We start from the raw sequence: 18193 nt of genomic DNA on the forward strand, positions 1-18193 counted from the left end.
CATGGTCGTTTTTTTTTCAGCCTAAAAATGCCTTACTATACATAGTCGTTTTTTTTCCCGCTAAAAACGCCTTACTATACATGGTTGTTTTTTTTTCAGCTAAAAACGCCTTACTATACATGGTCGTTTTTTTCAGCTAAAAACGCCTTACTATACATGGTTGTTTTTTTCAGCTGAAAACGCCTTACTATACATGGTCGTTTTTTTCAGCCTAAAAACGCTTTACTATACATGGTCGTTTTTTTCAGCTAAAAACGCCTTACTATACATGGTCGTTTTTTTCAGCTAAAAACGCCTTACTATACATGGTCGTTTTTTTCAGCCTAAAAACGCCTTACTATACATGGTTGTTTTTTTCAGCTAAAAACGCCTTACTATACATGGTCGTTTTTTTCAGCCTAAAAACGCTTTACTATACATGGTCGTTTTTTTCAGCTAAAAACGCCTTACTATACATGGTCATTTTTTTCAGCCTAAAAACGCCTTACTATACATGGTTGTTTTTTTTCAGCCTAAAAATGCCTTACTATACATAGTGGTTTTTTTTCCCGCTAAAAACGCCTTACTATACATGGTTGTTTTTTTCAGCTAAAAACGCCTTACTATACATGGTCATTTTTTTCAGCCTAAAAACGCCTTACTATACATGGTCGTTTTTTTTCAGCCTATAAATGCCTTACTATACATAGTCGTTTTTTTTTCCCGCTAAAAACGCCTTACTATACATGGTTGTTTTTTTCAGCTAAAAACGCCTTACTATACATGGTCGTTTTTTTCAGCCTAAAAACGCCTTACTATTCATGGTCGTTTTTTTCAGCTAAAAACGCCTTACTATACATGGTCGTTTTTTTTCAGCTGAAAACGCCTTACTATACATGGTCGTTTTTTTCAGCTAAAAACGCCTTACTATACATTGGCGTATTTTTCAGCTAAAAACGCCTTACTATACATGGTCGTTTTTTTCAGCCTAAAAACGCCTTACTATACATGGTCGTTTTTTTCAGCCTAAAACGCCTTACTATACATGGTCGTTTTTTTTTTTCAGCTAAAAACGCCTGACTATACATGGTCGTTTTTTTCAGTCTAAAAACGCCTTACTATACATTGTCGTTTTTTTCAGCCTAAAAACGCCTTACTATACATGGTCGTTTTTTTCAGCTAAAAACGCCTTACTATACATGGTCGTTTTTTTCAGCTGAAAACGCCTTACTATACATGGTCGTTTTTTTCAGCCTAAAAACGCCTTACTATACATGGTCGTTTTTTTCAGCCTAAAACGCCTTACTATACATGGTCGGTTTTTTTTTCAGCTAAAAACGCTTGACTATACATGGTCGTTTTTTTCAGCTGAAAACGCCTTACTATACATGGTCATTTTTTTCAGCTAAAAACGCCTTACTATACATTGGCGTATTTTTCAGCTAAAAACGCCTTACTATACATGGTCGTTTTTTTCAGCTAAAAACGCCTTACTATACATGGTCGTTTTTTTCAGCTGAAAACGCCTTACTATATTGGTCGTTTTTTTCAGCCTAAAACGCCTTACTATACATGGTCGTTTTTTTTTTTCAGCTAAAAACGCCTGACTATACATGGTCGTTTTTTTTTCAGCTAAAAACGGCTTACTATACATGGTCGTTTTTTTTCAGCTGAAAACGCCTTACTATACATGGTCATTTTTTTCAGCCTAAAAACGCCTTACTATACATGGTCGTTTTTTTTTCCCGCTAAAAACGCCTTACTATACATGGTTGTTTTTTTCAGCTAAAAACGCCTTACTATACATGGTCGTTTTTTTCAGCTAAAAACGCCTTACTATACATGGTTGTTTTTTTCAGCTGAAAACGCCTTACTATACATGGTCGTTTTTTTCAGCCTAAAAACGCTTTACTATACATGGTCGTTTTTAGCGGGAAAAAAAACGACTATGTATAGTAAGGCCTAAAAACGCCTTACTATACATGGTCGTTTTTTTTCAGCCTAAAAATGCCTTACTATACATAGTCGTTTTTTTTTTTCCCGCTAAAAACGCCTTACTATACATGGTTGTTTTTTTTCAGCCTAAAAATGCCTTACTATACATAGTCGTTTTTTTTCCCGCTAAAAACGCCTTACTATACATGGTCGTTTTTTTCAGCTAAAAACGCCTTACTATACATGGTCGTTTTTTTCAGCTGAAAACGCCTTACTATACATGGTCGTTTTTTTCAGCCTAAAAACGCCTTACTATACATGGTCGTTTTTTTTCAGCTGAAAACGCCTTACTATACATGGTCGTTTTTTTCAGCTGAAAACGCCTTACTATACATGGTCGTTTTTTTCAGCCTAAAAACGCCTTACTATACATGGTGGTTTTTTTCAGCCTAAAACGCCTTACTATACATGGTCGTTTTTTTTTCAGCTGAAAACGCCTGACTATACATGGTCGTTTTTTTCAGCTGAAAACGCCTTACTATACATGGTCATTTTTTTCAGCTAAAAACGCCTTACTATACATTGGCGTATTTTTCAGCTAAAAACGCCTTACTATACATGGTCGTTTTTTTCAGCTAAAAACGCCTTACTATACATGGTCGTTTTTTTCAGCTGAAAACGCCTTACTATACATGGTCGTTTTTTTCAGCCTAAAACGCCTTACTATATTGGTCGTTTTTTTTCAGCCTAAAACGCCTTACTATACATGGTCGTTTTTTTTTTTCAGCTAAAAACGCCTGACTATACATGGTCGTTTTTTTCAGTCTAAAAACGCCTTACTATACATGGTCGTTTTTTTTCAGCTAAAAACGGCTTACTATACATGGTCGTTTTTTTTCAGCTGAAAACGCCTTACTATACATGGTCATTTTTTTCAGCCTAAAAACGCCTTACTATACATGGTCGTTTTTTTTCAGCCTAAAAATGCCTTACTATACATAGTCATTTTTTTTCCCGCTAAAAACGCCTTACTATACATGGTTGTTTTTTTCAGCTAAAAACGCCTTACTATACATAGTCGTTTTTTTCAGCTAAAAACGCCTTACTATACATGGTTGTTTTTTTCAGCTAAAAACGCCTTACTATACATTGGCGTATTTTTCAGCTAAAAACGCCTTACTATACATGGTCGTTTTTTTCAGCCTAAAAACGCCTTACTATACATGGTCGTTTTTTTCAGCCTAAAACGCCTTACTATACATGGTCGTTTTTTTTCAGCTGAAAACGCCTTACTATACATGGTCGTTTTTTTCAGCTAAAAACGCCTTACTATACATTGGCGTATTTTTCAGCTAAAAACGCCTTACTATACATGGTCGTTTTTTTCAGCCTAAAAACGCCTTACTATACATGGTCGTTTTTTTCAGCCTAAAACGCCTTACTATACATGGTCGTTTTTTTTTTTCAGCTAAAAACGCCTGACTATACATGGTCGTTTTTTTCAGTCTAAAAACGCCTTACTATACATTGTCGTTTTTTTCAGCCTAAAAACGCCTTACTATACATGGTCGTTTTTTTCAGCTAAAAACGCCTTACTATACATGGTCGTTTTTTTCAGCTGAAAACGCCTTACTATACATGGTCGTTTTTTTCAGCCTAAAAACGCCTTACTATACATGGTCGTTTTTTTCAGCCTAAAACGCCTTACTATACATGGTCGGTTTTTTTTTCAGCTAAAAACGCTTGACTATACATGGTCGTTTTTTTCAGCTGAAAACGCCTTACTATACATGGTCATTTTTTTCAGCTAAAAACGCCTTACTATACATTGGCGTATTTTTCAGCTAAAAACGCCTTACTATACATGGTCGTTTTTTTCAGCTAAAAACGCCTTACTATACATGGTCGTTTTTTTCAGCTGAAAACGCCTTACTATATTGGTCGTTTTTTTCAGCCTAAAACGCCTTACTATACATGGTCGTTTTTTTTTTTCAGCTAAAAACGCCTGACTATACATGGTCGTTTTTTTTTCAGCTAAAAACGGCTTACTATACATGGTCGTTTTTTTTCAGCTGAAAACGCCTTACTATACATGGTCATTTTTTTCAGCCTAAAAACGCCTTACTATACATGGTCGTTTTTTTTCCCGCTAAAAACGCCTTACTATACATGGTTGTTTTTTTCAGCTAAAAACGCCTTACTATACATGGTCGTTTTTTTCAGCTAAAAACGCCTTACTATACATGGTTGTTTTTTTCAGCTGAAAACGCCTTACTATACATGGTCGTTTTTTTCAGCCTAAAAACGCTTTACTATACATGGTCGTTTTTAGCGGGAAAAAAAACGACTATGTATAGTAAGGCCTAAAAACGCCTTACTATACATGGTCGTTTTTTTTCAGCCTAAAAATGCCTTACTATACATAGTCGTTTTTTTTCCCGCTAAAAACGCCTTACTATACATGGTTGTTTTTTTTCAGCCTAAAAATGCCTTACTATACATAGTCGTTTTTTTTCCCGCTAAAAACGCCTTACTATACATGGTCGTTTTTTTCAGCTAAAAACGCCTTACTATACATGGTCGTTTTTTTCAGCTGAAAACGCCTTACTATACATGGTCGTTTTTTTCAGCCTAAAAACGCCTTACTATACATGGTCGTTTTTTTTCAGCTGAAAACGCCTTACTATACATGGTCGTTTTTTTCAGCTGAAAACGCCTTACTATACATGGTCGTTTTTTTCAGCCTAAAAACGCCTTACTATACATGGTGGTTTTTTTCAGCCTAAAACGCCTTACTATACATGGTCGTTTTTTTTTCAGCTGAAAACGCCTGACTATACATGGTCGTTTTTTTCAGCTGAAAACGCCTTACTATACATGGTCGTTTTTTTCAGCTAAAAACGCCTTACTATACATTGGCGTATTTTTCAGCTAAAAACGCCTTACTATACATGGTCGTTTTTTTCAGCTAAAAACGCCTTACTATACATGGTCGTTTTTTTCAGCTGAAAACGCCTTACTATACATGGTCGTTTTTTTCAGCCTAAAAACGCCTTACTATATTGGTCGTTTTTTTTCAGCCTAAAACGCCTTACTATACATGGTCGTTTTTTTTTTTCAGCTAAAAACGCCTGACTATACATGGTCGTTTTTTTCAGTCTAAAAACGCCTTACTATACATGGTCGTTTTTTTTCAGCTAAAAACGGCTTACTATACATGGTCGTTTTTTTTCAGCTGAAAACGCCTTACTATACATGGTCATTTTTTTCAGCCTAAAAACGCCTTACTATACATGGTCGTTTTTTTTCAGCCTAAAAATGCCTTACTATACATAGTCATTTTTTTTCCCGCTAAAAACGCCTTACTATACATGGTTGTTTTTTTCAGCTAAAAACGCCTTACTATACATAGTCGTTTTTTTCAGCTAAAAACGCCTTACTATACATGGTTGTTTTTTTCAGCTGAAAACGCCTTACTATACATGGTCGTTTTTTTCAGCCTAAAAACGCTTTACTATACATGGTCGTTTTTTTCAGCTAAAAACGCCTTACTATACATGGTCGTTTTTTTCAGCTAAAAACGCCTTACTATACATGGTCGTTTTTTTCAGCCTAAAAACGCCTTACTATACATGGTTGTTTTTTTCAGCTAAAAACGCCTTACTATACATGGTCATTTTTTTCAGCCTAAAAACGCCTTACTATACATGGTTGTTTTTTTTCAGCCTAAAAATGCCTTACTATACATAGTCGTTTTTTTCAGCTAAAAACGCCTTACTATACATGGTCGTTTTTTTCAGCTGAAAACGCCTTACTATACATGGTCGTTTTTTTCAGCCTAAAAACGCCTTACTATACATGGTCGTTTTTTTTCAGCCTAAAAATGCCTTACTATACATAGTCGTTTTTTTTCCCGCTAAAAACGCCTTACTATACATGGTTGTTTTTTTCAGCTAAAAACGCCTTACTATACATGGTCGTTTTTTTCAGCTAAAAACGCCTTACTATACATGGTCGTTTTTTTCAGCCTAAAAACGGCTTACTATTCATGGTCGTTTTTTTCAGCTAAAAACGCCTTACTATACATGGTCGTTTTTTTTCAGCTGAAAACGCCTTACTATACATGGTCGTTTTTTTCAGCTAAAAACGCCTTACTATACATTGGCGTTTTTTTCAGCTAAAAACGCCTTACTATACATGGTCGTTTTTTTCAGCTAAAAACGCCTTACTATACATGGTCGTTTTTTTCAGCTGAAAACGCCTTACTATACATGGTCGTTTTTTTCAGCCTAAAAACGCCTTACTATACATGGTCGTTTTTTTCAGCCTAAAAACGCCTTACTATACATGGTTGTTTTTTTCAGCTAAAAACGCCTTACTATACATGGTCGTTTTTTTCAGCTGAAAACGCCTTACTATACATGGTCGTTTTTTTCAGCCTAAAAACGCCTTACTATACATGGTCGTTTTTTTTCAGCCTAAAAATGCCTTACTATACATAGTCGTTTTTTTTCCCGCTAAAAACGCCTTACTATACATGGTTGTTTTTTTCAGCTAAAAACGCCTTACTATACATGGTCGTTTTTTTCAGCTAAAAACGCCTTACTATACATGGTCGTTTTTTTCAGCCTAAAAACGGCTTACTATTCATGGTCGTTTTTTTCAGCTAAAAACGCCTTACTATACATGGTCGTTTTTTTTCAGCTGAAAACGCCTTACTATACATGGTCGTTTTTTTCAGCTAAAAACGCCTTACTATACATTGGCGTATTTTTCAGCTAAAAACGCCTTACTATACATGGTCGTTTTTTTCAGCTAAAAACGCCTTACTATACATGGTCGTTTTTTTCAGCTAAAAACGCCTTACTATACATGGTCGTTTTTTTCAGCTAAAAACGCCTTACTATACATGGTCGTTTTTTTCAGCCTAAAAACGCCTTACTATACATGGTCGTTTTTTTCAGCCTAAAACGCCTTACTATACATGGTCTGCAGCTAAAAACGCCTGACTATACATGGTCGTTTTTTTCAGTCTAAAAACGCCTTACTATACATGGTCGTTTTTTTCAGTCTAAAAACGCCTTACTATACATGGTTGTTTTTTTTTTTACCTAAAAACGCCTTACTATACATGGTGGTTTTTTTCGGCTAAAAACGCCTTACTATACATGGTCGTTTTTTCGGCCTGAAAACGCCTGACGATAAATGGTGTTTTTTTTTCGGCTAAAAACGCCTTCCTATATATGGTCGTTTTTTGGGGGGGCTAAAAAACACCATACCCTACATGGTGGTTTTTTTTGTCGTATGTAATTTTTACGAGTAATCAAGTAATCAATGATAACAAGTAATGATTACAAGTAATATATTACTAGTAATCTGATTACTGGTAATCAGATTTCCTAGAGATTCCTATAGATGGTGTTTTTTTTGGCCTAAAAACACCAGACTATACATGGTCGTTTTTTTCACGCTAAAAACACCTTACTATACACAGTGTTATTTCTTTGGGCTAAAAACTCTCTTAGCTAACTAACTCTAATAGCATTTCGAGGCTAAGGTTTTACAGGCTAGGGTAAATAGCTCGCTGGTTTAGTAGTAATCAGAGTGCAGTAATCAGAATACAAGTAATAAGATTACAGTAATACATTTACAGTAATCTCATTACTTGTAATTAGATCACAAGTAATCAGATTACAAGTAATCAGATGACTGTCGTCTGAATGCGTGAATAATGTCGATATTAGAATCCTTATATTTAAGTTTTGTCATGTATTCCTCACACATTGCCTATCTGAGCTGTGTTGGTGACAGTTTACTTGTATGTAATATTATGATGGATGGATGGATTTGCCTTTATTCGTCTCGCAGTGGAGAAATTTACATTTCACAGCAGCAAAGTGATGAAAGGAATGAAAGTAGAAAACAAAATACATGAGCTACTGGAAAGACAGCCACTCCCGCGGCGCCGTCTCGAAGTCAAAAGAACAAAAAAAACTAAATAACAAATAATGACAACACAAAGACAATATGACAACATAAAGATACAGAGAGTCATTCATTCTTAAGCACTTTCGATACCCTTTTTGTTACATGAAGCAGTTCTAGATGAAAGAGGAGAGGATCAAAGCGTCTTTTCAACAGTGGATCAATGTAATCTGATTACATGTAATCAGATTACTAGCAATCCCAATTACAGTAATCAGAGTACTCAAATCTGATTGCGTGAATCATGTCGATATTAGAATCCTGACATTTAAGTTTTGTCATGTATTCTTTGCACATTGCCTATTGAGCTCTGTTTTGGTGACTTTCCATTCTTCCAGCTGGCTGAGATGGGGTCTGAATCTGTGAAGGTGGTGGTCCGGTGCAGGCCCCTGAATGACAGAGAGTCAGCGTTGGGTTCCAAGATGGTGCTGACCATGGACGTGCAGCGGTGCCAGTGTTTCATCAAGAAGCCCGTGTCGACTGATGAGCCCCCCAAGCAGTTCACTTTTGATGGGACTTATTTCACCGATCAAACTACAGAACAGATGTACAATGAGAGCGCGTATCCATTGGTAGAGGTGAGCTTCTATGAAGAAATTACAAAACCTGCACCTGCAAATGACAAAAGCCCTGGCACTGGAGTGAACACATTTTTGCACATCATCTAGCAGTGAATGAGTTAACACATGTCACCTTGAATATAAAGTGCATCATTATTTTCCAGGGGGTGACAGAAGGATACAATGGCACAATATTTGCCTATGGCCAAACAGGAAGCGGCAAATCCTTTACGATGCAGGGGGTGATTGAGCCTCCATCCCAGAGGGGGGTCATCCCACGAGCCTTTGAGCACATCTTTGAGAGCATTCAGGTGGATTTGATGTACACCACTCACATTGAAAGCATGACAAAAAACAAAAACAATCACGTTTTTTAGACTGAATACATATTGTCATACAGACTCATACTGTACATTCCAAGGCCAAAAATGGAATTACAGTAAATTGTGGAAAATAAAAGCAGCAGAGTACTACATGATTTTTACATTCTGAAAATGCACAAACACTTGTTTGTATTTTTTTACAAATATGACCCAAATCCCGAACCCTAACCCAACCTAAACGATAACCCTAACCCCTAAACCTAACCCCCTAACCTTAACCCTTACCAATAACTCTAACCTAACCTCTAACACGAAACCTAAACCCTAACCATTAACCCCATAACCCTAATTTTTAACCCTAACTCTTAACCCTACCCTAACCCTAAACCCTCATTTTTCAAAAATATATCTCTAAGTCTGCGACAAACCATTTTCATATACCTGCATTAAGAAAATGTCTCAACCATTTTAAAACTTAAAACTAGCTATACACGACCGAAAAAAGACAAGCTTTAGTCTTACCTATGTGTGTATTTTTGTGTTTTGTGTGTGTTAGTGTGCAGAACATACCAAGTTCCTGGTAAGGGCGTCCTATTTGGAGATTTACAATGAAGAAATAAGAGACCTCTTGGGCCACGACACTAAGCAGAGATTAGAGGTTTGTCCTGTGCGTTACCCTCCAAAGTCTGTGTGTAGAATACAATGATAAGAAACACTCACCGGCCAAAACATGAAGTACTCCTACTACTGTACATTGTGTGAGCCTAATGACATGGCCGCTCAGAGGACAATGCAGACAAGCACTGGCCAGGTTACCATGGTTATAGGAGCGTGACAGATTCATGAAGATCACACTATTTGAACGAAATGATAAACTGTTTTTTTTTCTTCGCTCTGTCCAGCTAAAAGAGCACCCGGAGCGCGGGGTGTACGCCCGGGATCTGTCTATGCACACGGTACACAACGTGGTGGAGTGTGAGACATTGATGGAGCGCGGCTGGCGGAATCGCGCCGTGGCTTATACTTTGATGAACAAAGACTCGTCTCGCTCGCACTCCATCTTCAGCATCCACCTGGAGATGTGTCGCACAGGTCAGGGCGTACGTACATCACCTGTACAAATGCCTTCTTTGGCGTATAGGGTGAAAGGATGACCAACTATGTCAGACAGATCAACAGGCACACTAACTAACTAACTAACTAACTAACAAATTAACCAACGAGTTAACTAAATAGCGACCCAGCTAATTAATTAACTAACCGACTAAACAACCAACTACCCATCTAATTACATAACCTAACTAACCAGCCAACTAACCATCTAAATGAATAACAAACTACATAAATAACCAACTAAGCAAATACATACAGTAAATAACCAACTAACTAACAAATAACCAACCAACTAAACAATGTACTAATTAACTAACAAATCAACTACATAGCCACCCGGCTAATTAATTAACTAACCAACCGAATAAATAACCAATTACATAAATTACCAACTAACTAAATGACTGATCAACCAACCAACGAACCAAATAACTAACCAACTAACTAAATAACTAACTAACTAATCATGTAAATAAATAAACAACATAAGTAATCAACTAACTAGCTAACTAACTAACTAACCAAATACATACAGTAAATAACCAATTAAGTAACTAACAAATACATAACTGATGAGCTAACTAACGAGCTAACTAACTAGCTAATGAGCTAACTATCAAGCTAACTAACAAGCTAACCAACGAGCTAATGGACTAACCAACCAACCCAACCATCCCAACTAACTAACCAATCACCAAACGAAGTAACTAATTAAGTAGCAACTAACTAACCAACCAACCAACTAACTAACTACCCAACTAAATACCTAACTGACTAAACAACCAACTAACTAACCAACCAACATAACTAACTAACCAACTAACGTAACTAACTAACCAACTAACAACCTATCAATTTACTTCATACCAAACTAACTAATCGGCTAACTAACTAACTGCATACAGAGGCTCAGTTGTAGTCTTTCCATAGATGCATCAGGAGAGGACCACCTCCGAGCCGCAAAACTCAATCTAGTAGATCTGGCTGGGAGCGAACGTCAGTCCAAAACGGGCACGACCGGCGAGCGTTTGCGCGAAGCCACCAAGATCAACTTGTCTCTCTCGGCGCTGGGCAACGTCATCTCAGCGCTGGTGAACGGACGCTCCAAATACGTCCCCTACCGTGACTCAAAACTGACCCGGTTGCTGCAGGACTCGTTGGGGGGCAACACTCGCACCCTGATGGTCGCCTGCCTCTCGCCGGCCGACAGCAACTACGAAGAGAGCTTGTGCACGCTGCGTTACGCTAACCGTGCTAAAAGCATCCAGAACCGCCCGTGCATTAACGAAGACCCCAAGGATGCGCTGCTGCGGGAGTACCAGGAGGAGATCAAGAAGCTGCGGGCTCTCATCTCAGGACAGCTGGCCTCTATTGCTCCGGTTCCATGTGAGGACTCTTCCAAAAAAATGAGAAACTCTCATACAGTGTGCGCTACCGTAGAGGCTGGGGGTTATGTATATACAGTGATACCTCAGCTCACAAACTTAATTGGTTCCCAGAAAGTGTCTGTAAGGCGAAAAAGTTCATCTGCCAAAAATTTATTTCCCATAAGAAACCACTAAAATGAGAACAATCCATTCCCAGGTCCTCATAAAACAAAATTTTTGACTAAATAAGCCTGAAAACTACACCAAATCTACCTTATTTTGTGTATAATAAATGTGCTATTGTATTGTAATTAAATAAATAAACTGTGCTGTATAATAAAGTCGTTTTATTTACCTTTGTGATGGTCGTTGATGTAGTTGCCTCTTGATGATATTTGAGTGAAGTTGCCGTGCTTTCTCGGCGATAATACCCTCGCTCACACTGTCCCTTGCTAGCTGCACACAAACGCACAGCACACCTCCTTTGTGTTTCTCGATGATTTACTTCCTCTGCTCGACCATAATTTTCTTTTGTATCCTCATCCTTCATCTTAACACTAGCCTCTTTTTCGATCCCAAAATAGCAAAAGTACTCCACTCGATAACAAACCACATCTGCACTCAAAAAAAGGGGGTGACAAAAACTAGTCTGCCAGCCACTGTGGCGCTGTTCGACCGTGTAGTTTGGTGTTCATCTGCCGAAAACTAGTCCACCAGCCACCGTGGCGCTCTGCGGTTTGGTTCGTTCGCCGAAAACTAGTTTGTTAGCCAAGACTATATGCTTAATGTTCATGAGGCAAAAGGTTCTTGAGCTAAAGCTGAGGTATCACTGTACTTCAAAAGGAGTATTTCGGAATTGAAAACAATGACATTTTTCACTCCCTAAAGTTATTGCATATATTTGGTGAACACAAGCGGCTTTCCTTCTTATTCATCCGTCTGGCCATCGTCTTTTCCACTTATCCTACAAAACAAAAGTCAAACATTTGCTATTTTATGAAGGGCAATTTGGTTCGATTTCTTTTAAGAACTGCACGGCGGGCCGGAAGAAACGCTCTTGTACCAACTCGTGTTTTCTTCCCTTTAAATCTAGCAGCCGCGATGCCCAAACACCAACCAGAGGTTTGCTTCAACTCCACCGACAGGGACAAGGAGAAGATAAAAAAGGTAGCTCGCAGCACAATGAATGTTCCCATGCTCACATATCACTTGACGTCGCCGCCGTCGTCGTCCCGGCCGAGTTGATTTGCTGCTTTGGCCTTTTCAGGATTACGAGGAGAAGCTGGCCAAGTTGCAGGCTGACTTCAGTGCCGAGAGGGAGTCAAAGGCCAAGTTGCAGCGGGACATCGCTGCTCTGCGCGCCTCCTACGACAGCAAACTGTCTGACCTGGGGAAGAGCAAAACCAGCAGGGGGAGGTCGACCTCAAAGGATGGTGAGTCGGAATGTCTTTCCCCGCCAACGATTGAATTATCTCCAGAGCAAGGAATGCGGTACCATTTAGGAAACTGAGCCTTGCAACAAAAACATTGCTGGCGTACACTTGACTTGAAATTAACTTGCGGCCATATTTTAAATGAATAAATAATATACAGATATGTCAATATGTATCTATACATCTTTATAGAGCCACCTGGTGAAGCAGTGTTTTTACCCTTATCTCTCGCTCTCTCTCGCTCTCTTGCGCACTCTCGCGCTCTCTCACGCTCTCGCTAGCTCATAGCTAGCTATAAACTAGCTAGATATAAGCTAGCTATCTCATATCTGGCTAGCTATATAGATAGTAGCTAGCTAGCTCTCTCTCGCTATCTATCTCTTGTAGATAAAAGCTAGCTAGCTCTATCTATCTATCTATCTATCTATATGTATACACATTGTATATATATCGAGATAAAAGCTAGCTAACTCTATCTATCTATCTATCTATCTATCTATCTATCTATCTATCTATCTATCTATCTATCTATCTATCTATCTATCCATCCATCCATCCATCCAGCTAACTCATATCTAGCTAGCTAGCTAGCGCATATCTAGCTGGATAGCTAGATATAAGCTGGCTAGCTCATATCTAGCTAAATAGTTAGATATAAGCTAGCTGGATCATATCTAGCTAGATAGATTTATGCCTTGCGTAACATTATACATACATTGTTGTGTTTTCATGAAAAAATGAAGTGTGCTTTTTAGCTTTTTTGTGCTTTTAGCTCTCTCTATCTATCCATCTATCCATCTAATTTCAGCCATTGTGATATTAAAATTATTTTCTACTACCTTGCAATGTAGGCTGTATACATTTTCAGTCCCAGCACTATGACAGTAAAGACATTATTTCAATGGGCTTGGCGAAGTCGAGAAGCATATTTGAATATTCTAGCTAAATAAGATCACATATCCACACGTCAGTGCATTTTAAAAACCCAAGTACGGTTTGGATTCGCAAATCACAAAAAATAAACCAGTAATGTTTCACCGCGTTGTCTTTCCTTTGCTTTCCCTCCTAACATAAGCAAGCTCCAGCAGTGGGACAACAGAGGAAACCTTCGCGAGCAACACAAATGAGGCTGCTGATGGGATCCAAAGAAGTCCAGATGGAGTCTCGGAAAAGTCGCCTGGTGTTGACACAGCAGGGGATGTGGAGCACAAAGAAGCCTTGGAGAGGTTGCTGCCCTGCTGCCATATATAAACACACAGCCATGGGGTCTCAAACTCCGGTCCTCAAGGTGTGAAGTCCTACATGTTTTCCAAGTCTCCCTGTTGCAACGCACCTTAGGCCGTGTTGCAATAGGTGGCTTGCAACAAGGAGACTTGGAAAACATGTAGGACAGCACTGTGCATGTTATTTTGCTACTTGGACTTTCCCCTTCTCATTCAAATCATTTGTATACAACACAAACATGGGTGGAATGAAAAAAGGGGCCTTAAAATGGAAGCCCTCATTTCTTATGCAGGTTACAGAGGCTGGAACAGGAGGTGGTTGGCGGTGAGCAATCCCACAACAAAGAATTCCAACAGAGGCAGTGGAAGAGGAGGAAGGTGGCTGATCAGAGGAAAGCTCAGCTCATTCAAGCTTTATCGGATAACAGCGAGGAGAGCGACAACGTGCTATTTAGTGTCTACGACTCCATTCAGGAGGAAGTCCACGCCAAAGGACAGATGTTGCTCAAGGTCCAGGGAAAGGTGGGTCAGGGAAAAGGGTTTTGTTTTGGGTGCCGATAAAGCGCTGGCCAAGGCCTCTGGCAATGTTTTTATTCTTTTCCACAAGGGGCAGCATTCCCTTTTTTATAATAATAATAATAAATTAATAAAATAAATAAATAATACGTTTCATTTAAGCGCCTTTCAAAACTCTCAAGGACACTTTACAGTCAGGATATTTTTTCTGTGGGTGAGCAGCGACAGCCATATGCGCCTGCGTTCACTCAACCCGGAAGTAACTCACATAGAGAGAAAGCTAGCTAGCTAGTTAATAGATACAGTAATAATAATAATACATTTCATTTATAAGCGCCTTTCAAAACTCTCAAGGACACATTACAGTCACAGGATATTTTCTCTGCGGGTGAGCAGCGGCAGCCACACACACTTTTCCACTTTGTTCCAGCTTCATCTGTTGTTAAAGAGCGATATAAACCAATATGTATGTATTTCATTGCATTTTGGACAGTCACCCTCATTTCAAGCTCATATAACTCCAGATACATACAACTTAGGAATGAACATTTTTTTCTGATGAAAGAAGAGAGTCTCAGGTTAGTTGTATTGAATGTTTATGTAGTCCTAAAACTCAATATTAGCTAGCTATCTAGATATAAGCTAGCTACCTTATATCCCGCTAGATAGATAGATCTAAGTTGGCTTGCTCATACCTAGCTATTTAGATAGATATAAGATAACTAGCTCATATCTAGCTGGCTAGATATAAGCTAGCTAGCACATATCTAGCTAGCTAGCTAGCTAGATATAAGATAGCTAGCTCATATCAGCTAGATAACTAGCTCATATCCAGCTAGCTAGAGAGATATATGCTTGCTTGAGTTGTATCCCATTGTACGATACAAAATAAAGAGCTTCTCCTCCGACAGCTGAAAGCAGCCAAATTAGAAATCCGTGACCTCCAGACCGAGTTTGAAGAGGAGAGGAATGATTACCTGGTGAGCATTCGTCGCCTGGAGCGTGAAGGCCAGCTTCTTCACGGTCTCCTCGAACGCATGGTGCCGCTCGTTCGCCGGGACTGCAACTACAGCAGCCTTGAGCGCCTGAAGCGAGAGTCCGCGTGGGACGAGGAGAACGCTGCCTGGAGGATTCCCGATGTCATCATCCAGAGAACCACACTGCCTCCAGGTGGGACTGATCAGGAAAATCCTGCATTTGCCTTGAATCCGTCCATTTTGTCCCTAAATTGGGACACGGGTGGATTAGACTTGGTTTATTTAGTTTCTTTTTTTTTTCTTTATGTTACTTCCGGGTTGAGTGAACGCTGGCTCGTGTGGCTGCCGCTGCTCACCCGCAGAAAAAATATCCTGTGACTGTAAAGTGTCCTTGAGTTTTGAAAGGCGCTTATAAATGAAACGTATTATTTATTTTCCATATTAACTCATTCACTGCCATTCAAAATTTATTCTGGAATTAAAAATATAACATAGAACGCCATTTTGTTTTTTTCATGCTTGGGTGCCGATAAAGCGCTGGCTTTGGCCTCTGGCAATGTTTTTTCTTTTCCACAATGGGGGCATCATTACCCTTTTTTTCCATGTCAGTGCTTTTTTTTCGGCTTCAGCTGTTGTTAAAGCCAATAGACATGTATATGTATTGCTTTGTATTTTGGACAGCCACCCTCATTTCAAGCTCATATAACTCCAGATCCATATAATTTAGGAATTAACTATTTTGTCTGATGAAAGAGGAGAGTCTAAGGTTTCTAACATTGTATTGAATGTTTTTGTAGACCTAAAACTCTATTCTGTGGGTCCCGGAATTCAAGTGAAAATGAGAAAAACCATGGCAGTGAAGTGGACACATTTTAGCACATCATCTGGCAGGGAATGAGTTAAAGCCCTTTTACGGCGGGACAAAATGTCAATTTAAATTCCTGTTGTCCTCTTCACTCAGCGGTGCCTTCCAAGCTCTCCCCGCCTGTAGGCACGGCGGCCGATGCCCAAGTCTCCGTGGTAGGTTTATGGCATGGGTTCGTCCTCCTCGTCCTTATGAGTTCGTCCCATTTGTCCCAGCCGCGTGTTCCCCAGCAGGTTGAGGAGGACCGCTACAAAAAGCTACTGGACAGAAGTGACAGTGAAAATGTTGCCAACGCTTACTTCAGATGCAAGAGGGCCAGCCAGCTGTGTGGGGACAAAACCGGCACCGGCGACGGTGAGGTTTTTTTTATACTATAATTTCCCAAAAATACGAGTCGCCAACCACGAATAGTGAAAAGCTTTGACTAATTAAGAAATCCTAAACATGTTTTTAGAACCTCCTCTATTAACTCATTCACTGCCAGACGATTTGCAAAAATGGGTCCACTCCAGTGCCAGGGTTTTGGTCATTTTCACAAATTTTCCTAAAACTCACAGAATATGGACTTTTAGGACTACATAAACATTCAATGCTGCGTTAGACTCTCTTGTTTCATCAGAAAAAAAGTTATATGGGTCTGGGGTTATATGAGGTGCAAGTGGGGGCGGCTGTACAAAAGGCAAATATACAATTTTCAAACTGTGTTGTTACATATGTCAGTCTTTCCTGTCCAAAATCAGTAATGCTGGTGGATGTTATTTAAACATTTCCAGCGGGAATTCACTGCCAAAGAATGTGCACAAATGCGTCCACTCTAGTGCCAGGGTTTTAGTCATTGTCACTTGAATTCCAGGACCCACAGAATAGTAGACCTAAGAGTTTTAGGTCTACAAAAACATTCAATACGGCGTTAGAAACCTTAGACTCTCTTCTTTCATCAGACAAAAATGGTTAATTCCTAAATTATATGGATCTGGAGTTATATGACCTTGAAATGAGGGTGGCTGTCCGAAATACAATGCAATCCATATACATGTCTATTGGTTTATATAGCGCTTTAACAACAACTGTAGCTGGAAAAAAGTGCTACCATGGAAAAAGGGGAAATGCTGCCCCCTTTTGGAATGAAAAAAAAACATGGCCAGAGGTCTGGCCAGCGCTTTATCGGCACGAAGCTAGAAAAAACAAAACCCGAACAAATTTGGGAATGGCACTCCATGTCATGCTTTTCAATTCCTGAATAAATTTGGGAATGGCAGTGAAAGAGTTAATAGTTGGAACTGCAAACTGTAATCCAAAAACACTCGAGTATTGCTTCAAACTCATTTGACATTTCTCAGGAATTGGTTAGTGATTAGTTCGAACCAGACGTAAGGATACTAATACTCATGAGGCAAAGACTCTGTAATCCAGCTCCCATCCCAGTTGAGGATGAACACAATTTGCGCAATACCGTCCAACCAAGACCGCCTTCTTCCACAGCTGCCCACAGCCCCTCCATCTTGAATGGTACCCCCCACCACGGCGCAAACACCAACCTGGACTGCGTCATGCCCCCTCCCTTTCGCCTCAAATCCTTGAATGTGCAAGCGTCCACCGGTGGAAAAGTCAAGCGGAAAAAAAACAAATCCCATCACTCATGAAAAGAATGTCATCAGAGGTTTTGTTTCCAAAGTAATCTTGTGCTTTAAATCAGTCCAATCAAAACTAATCTCATTCATTTGAAACAAATTCGTCAACCTACACAGGGATGAGAATGACAAATGAGAAAAAAAAAAGTCTGGGGGAACAGGAATACACACACACACACACACACACACACACACACACAGCAAGCCAGATGCAATCATCAAAAGAGCCATAGGTTCTCGACCCTTGACTGAGATTCTAACTTGGAGTCCACCCTCCCACACACAC

General features: G+C 39.3%; 1 protein-coding gene across 2 annotated transcripts; it reads left to right on the forward strand.

Annotated features, from left to right (window-relative positions):
* The first annotated feature begins 7766 nt into the window (after positions 1-7766).
* kif17 (kinesin family member 17) lies at positions 7767-18020 on the forward strand. 2 transcript variants are annotated; one of them, XM_089011310.1, is made up of 13 exons: positions 7767-8477; positions 8624-8770; positions 9339-9440; positions 9685-9874; positions 10826-11281; positions 12356-12429; positions 12530-12695; positions 13771-13921; positions 14212-14440; positions 15346-15604; positions 16373-16431; positions 16510-16630; positions 17759-18020. In XM_089011310.1, the coding sequence occupies exons 1-13, from the start codon at positions 8247-8249 to the stop codon at positions 17917-17919; spliced, it is 2346 nt and encodes a 781-aa protein (XP_088867436.1). In that variant the 5' UTR covers positions 7767-8246; the 3' UTR covers positions 17920-18020. The 2 variants fall into 2 exon arrangements, with proteins under 2 accessions (XP_088867436.1, XP_088867435.1); XM_089011309.1 differs by having other exon boundaries at positions 12359-12429; positions 16507-16630.
* The last annotated feature ends 173 nt before the right edge of the window (positions 18021-18193 follow it).

This window comes from Hippocampus bargibanti, linkage group LG12 (genome assembly GCF_051943395.1).
Source record: "Hippocampus bargibanti isolate YZ-2025 linkage group LG12, ASM5194339v1, whole genome shotgun sequence".
Classification (NCBI taxonomy): domain Eukaryota; kingdom Metazoa; phylum Chordata; class Actinopteri; order Syngnathiformes; family Syngnathidae; genus Hippocampus; species Hippocampus bargibanti.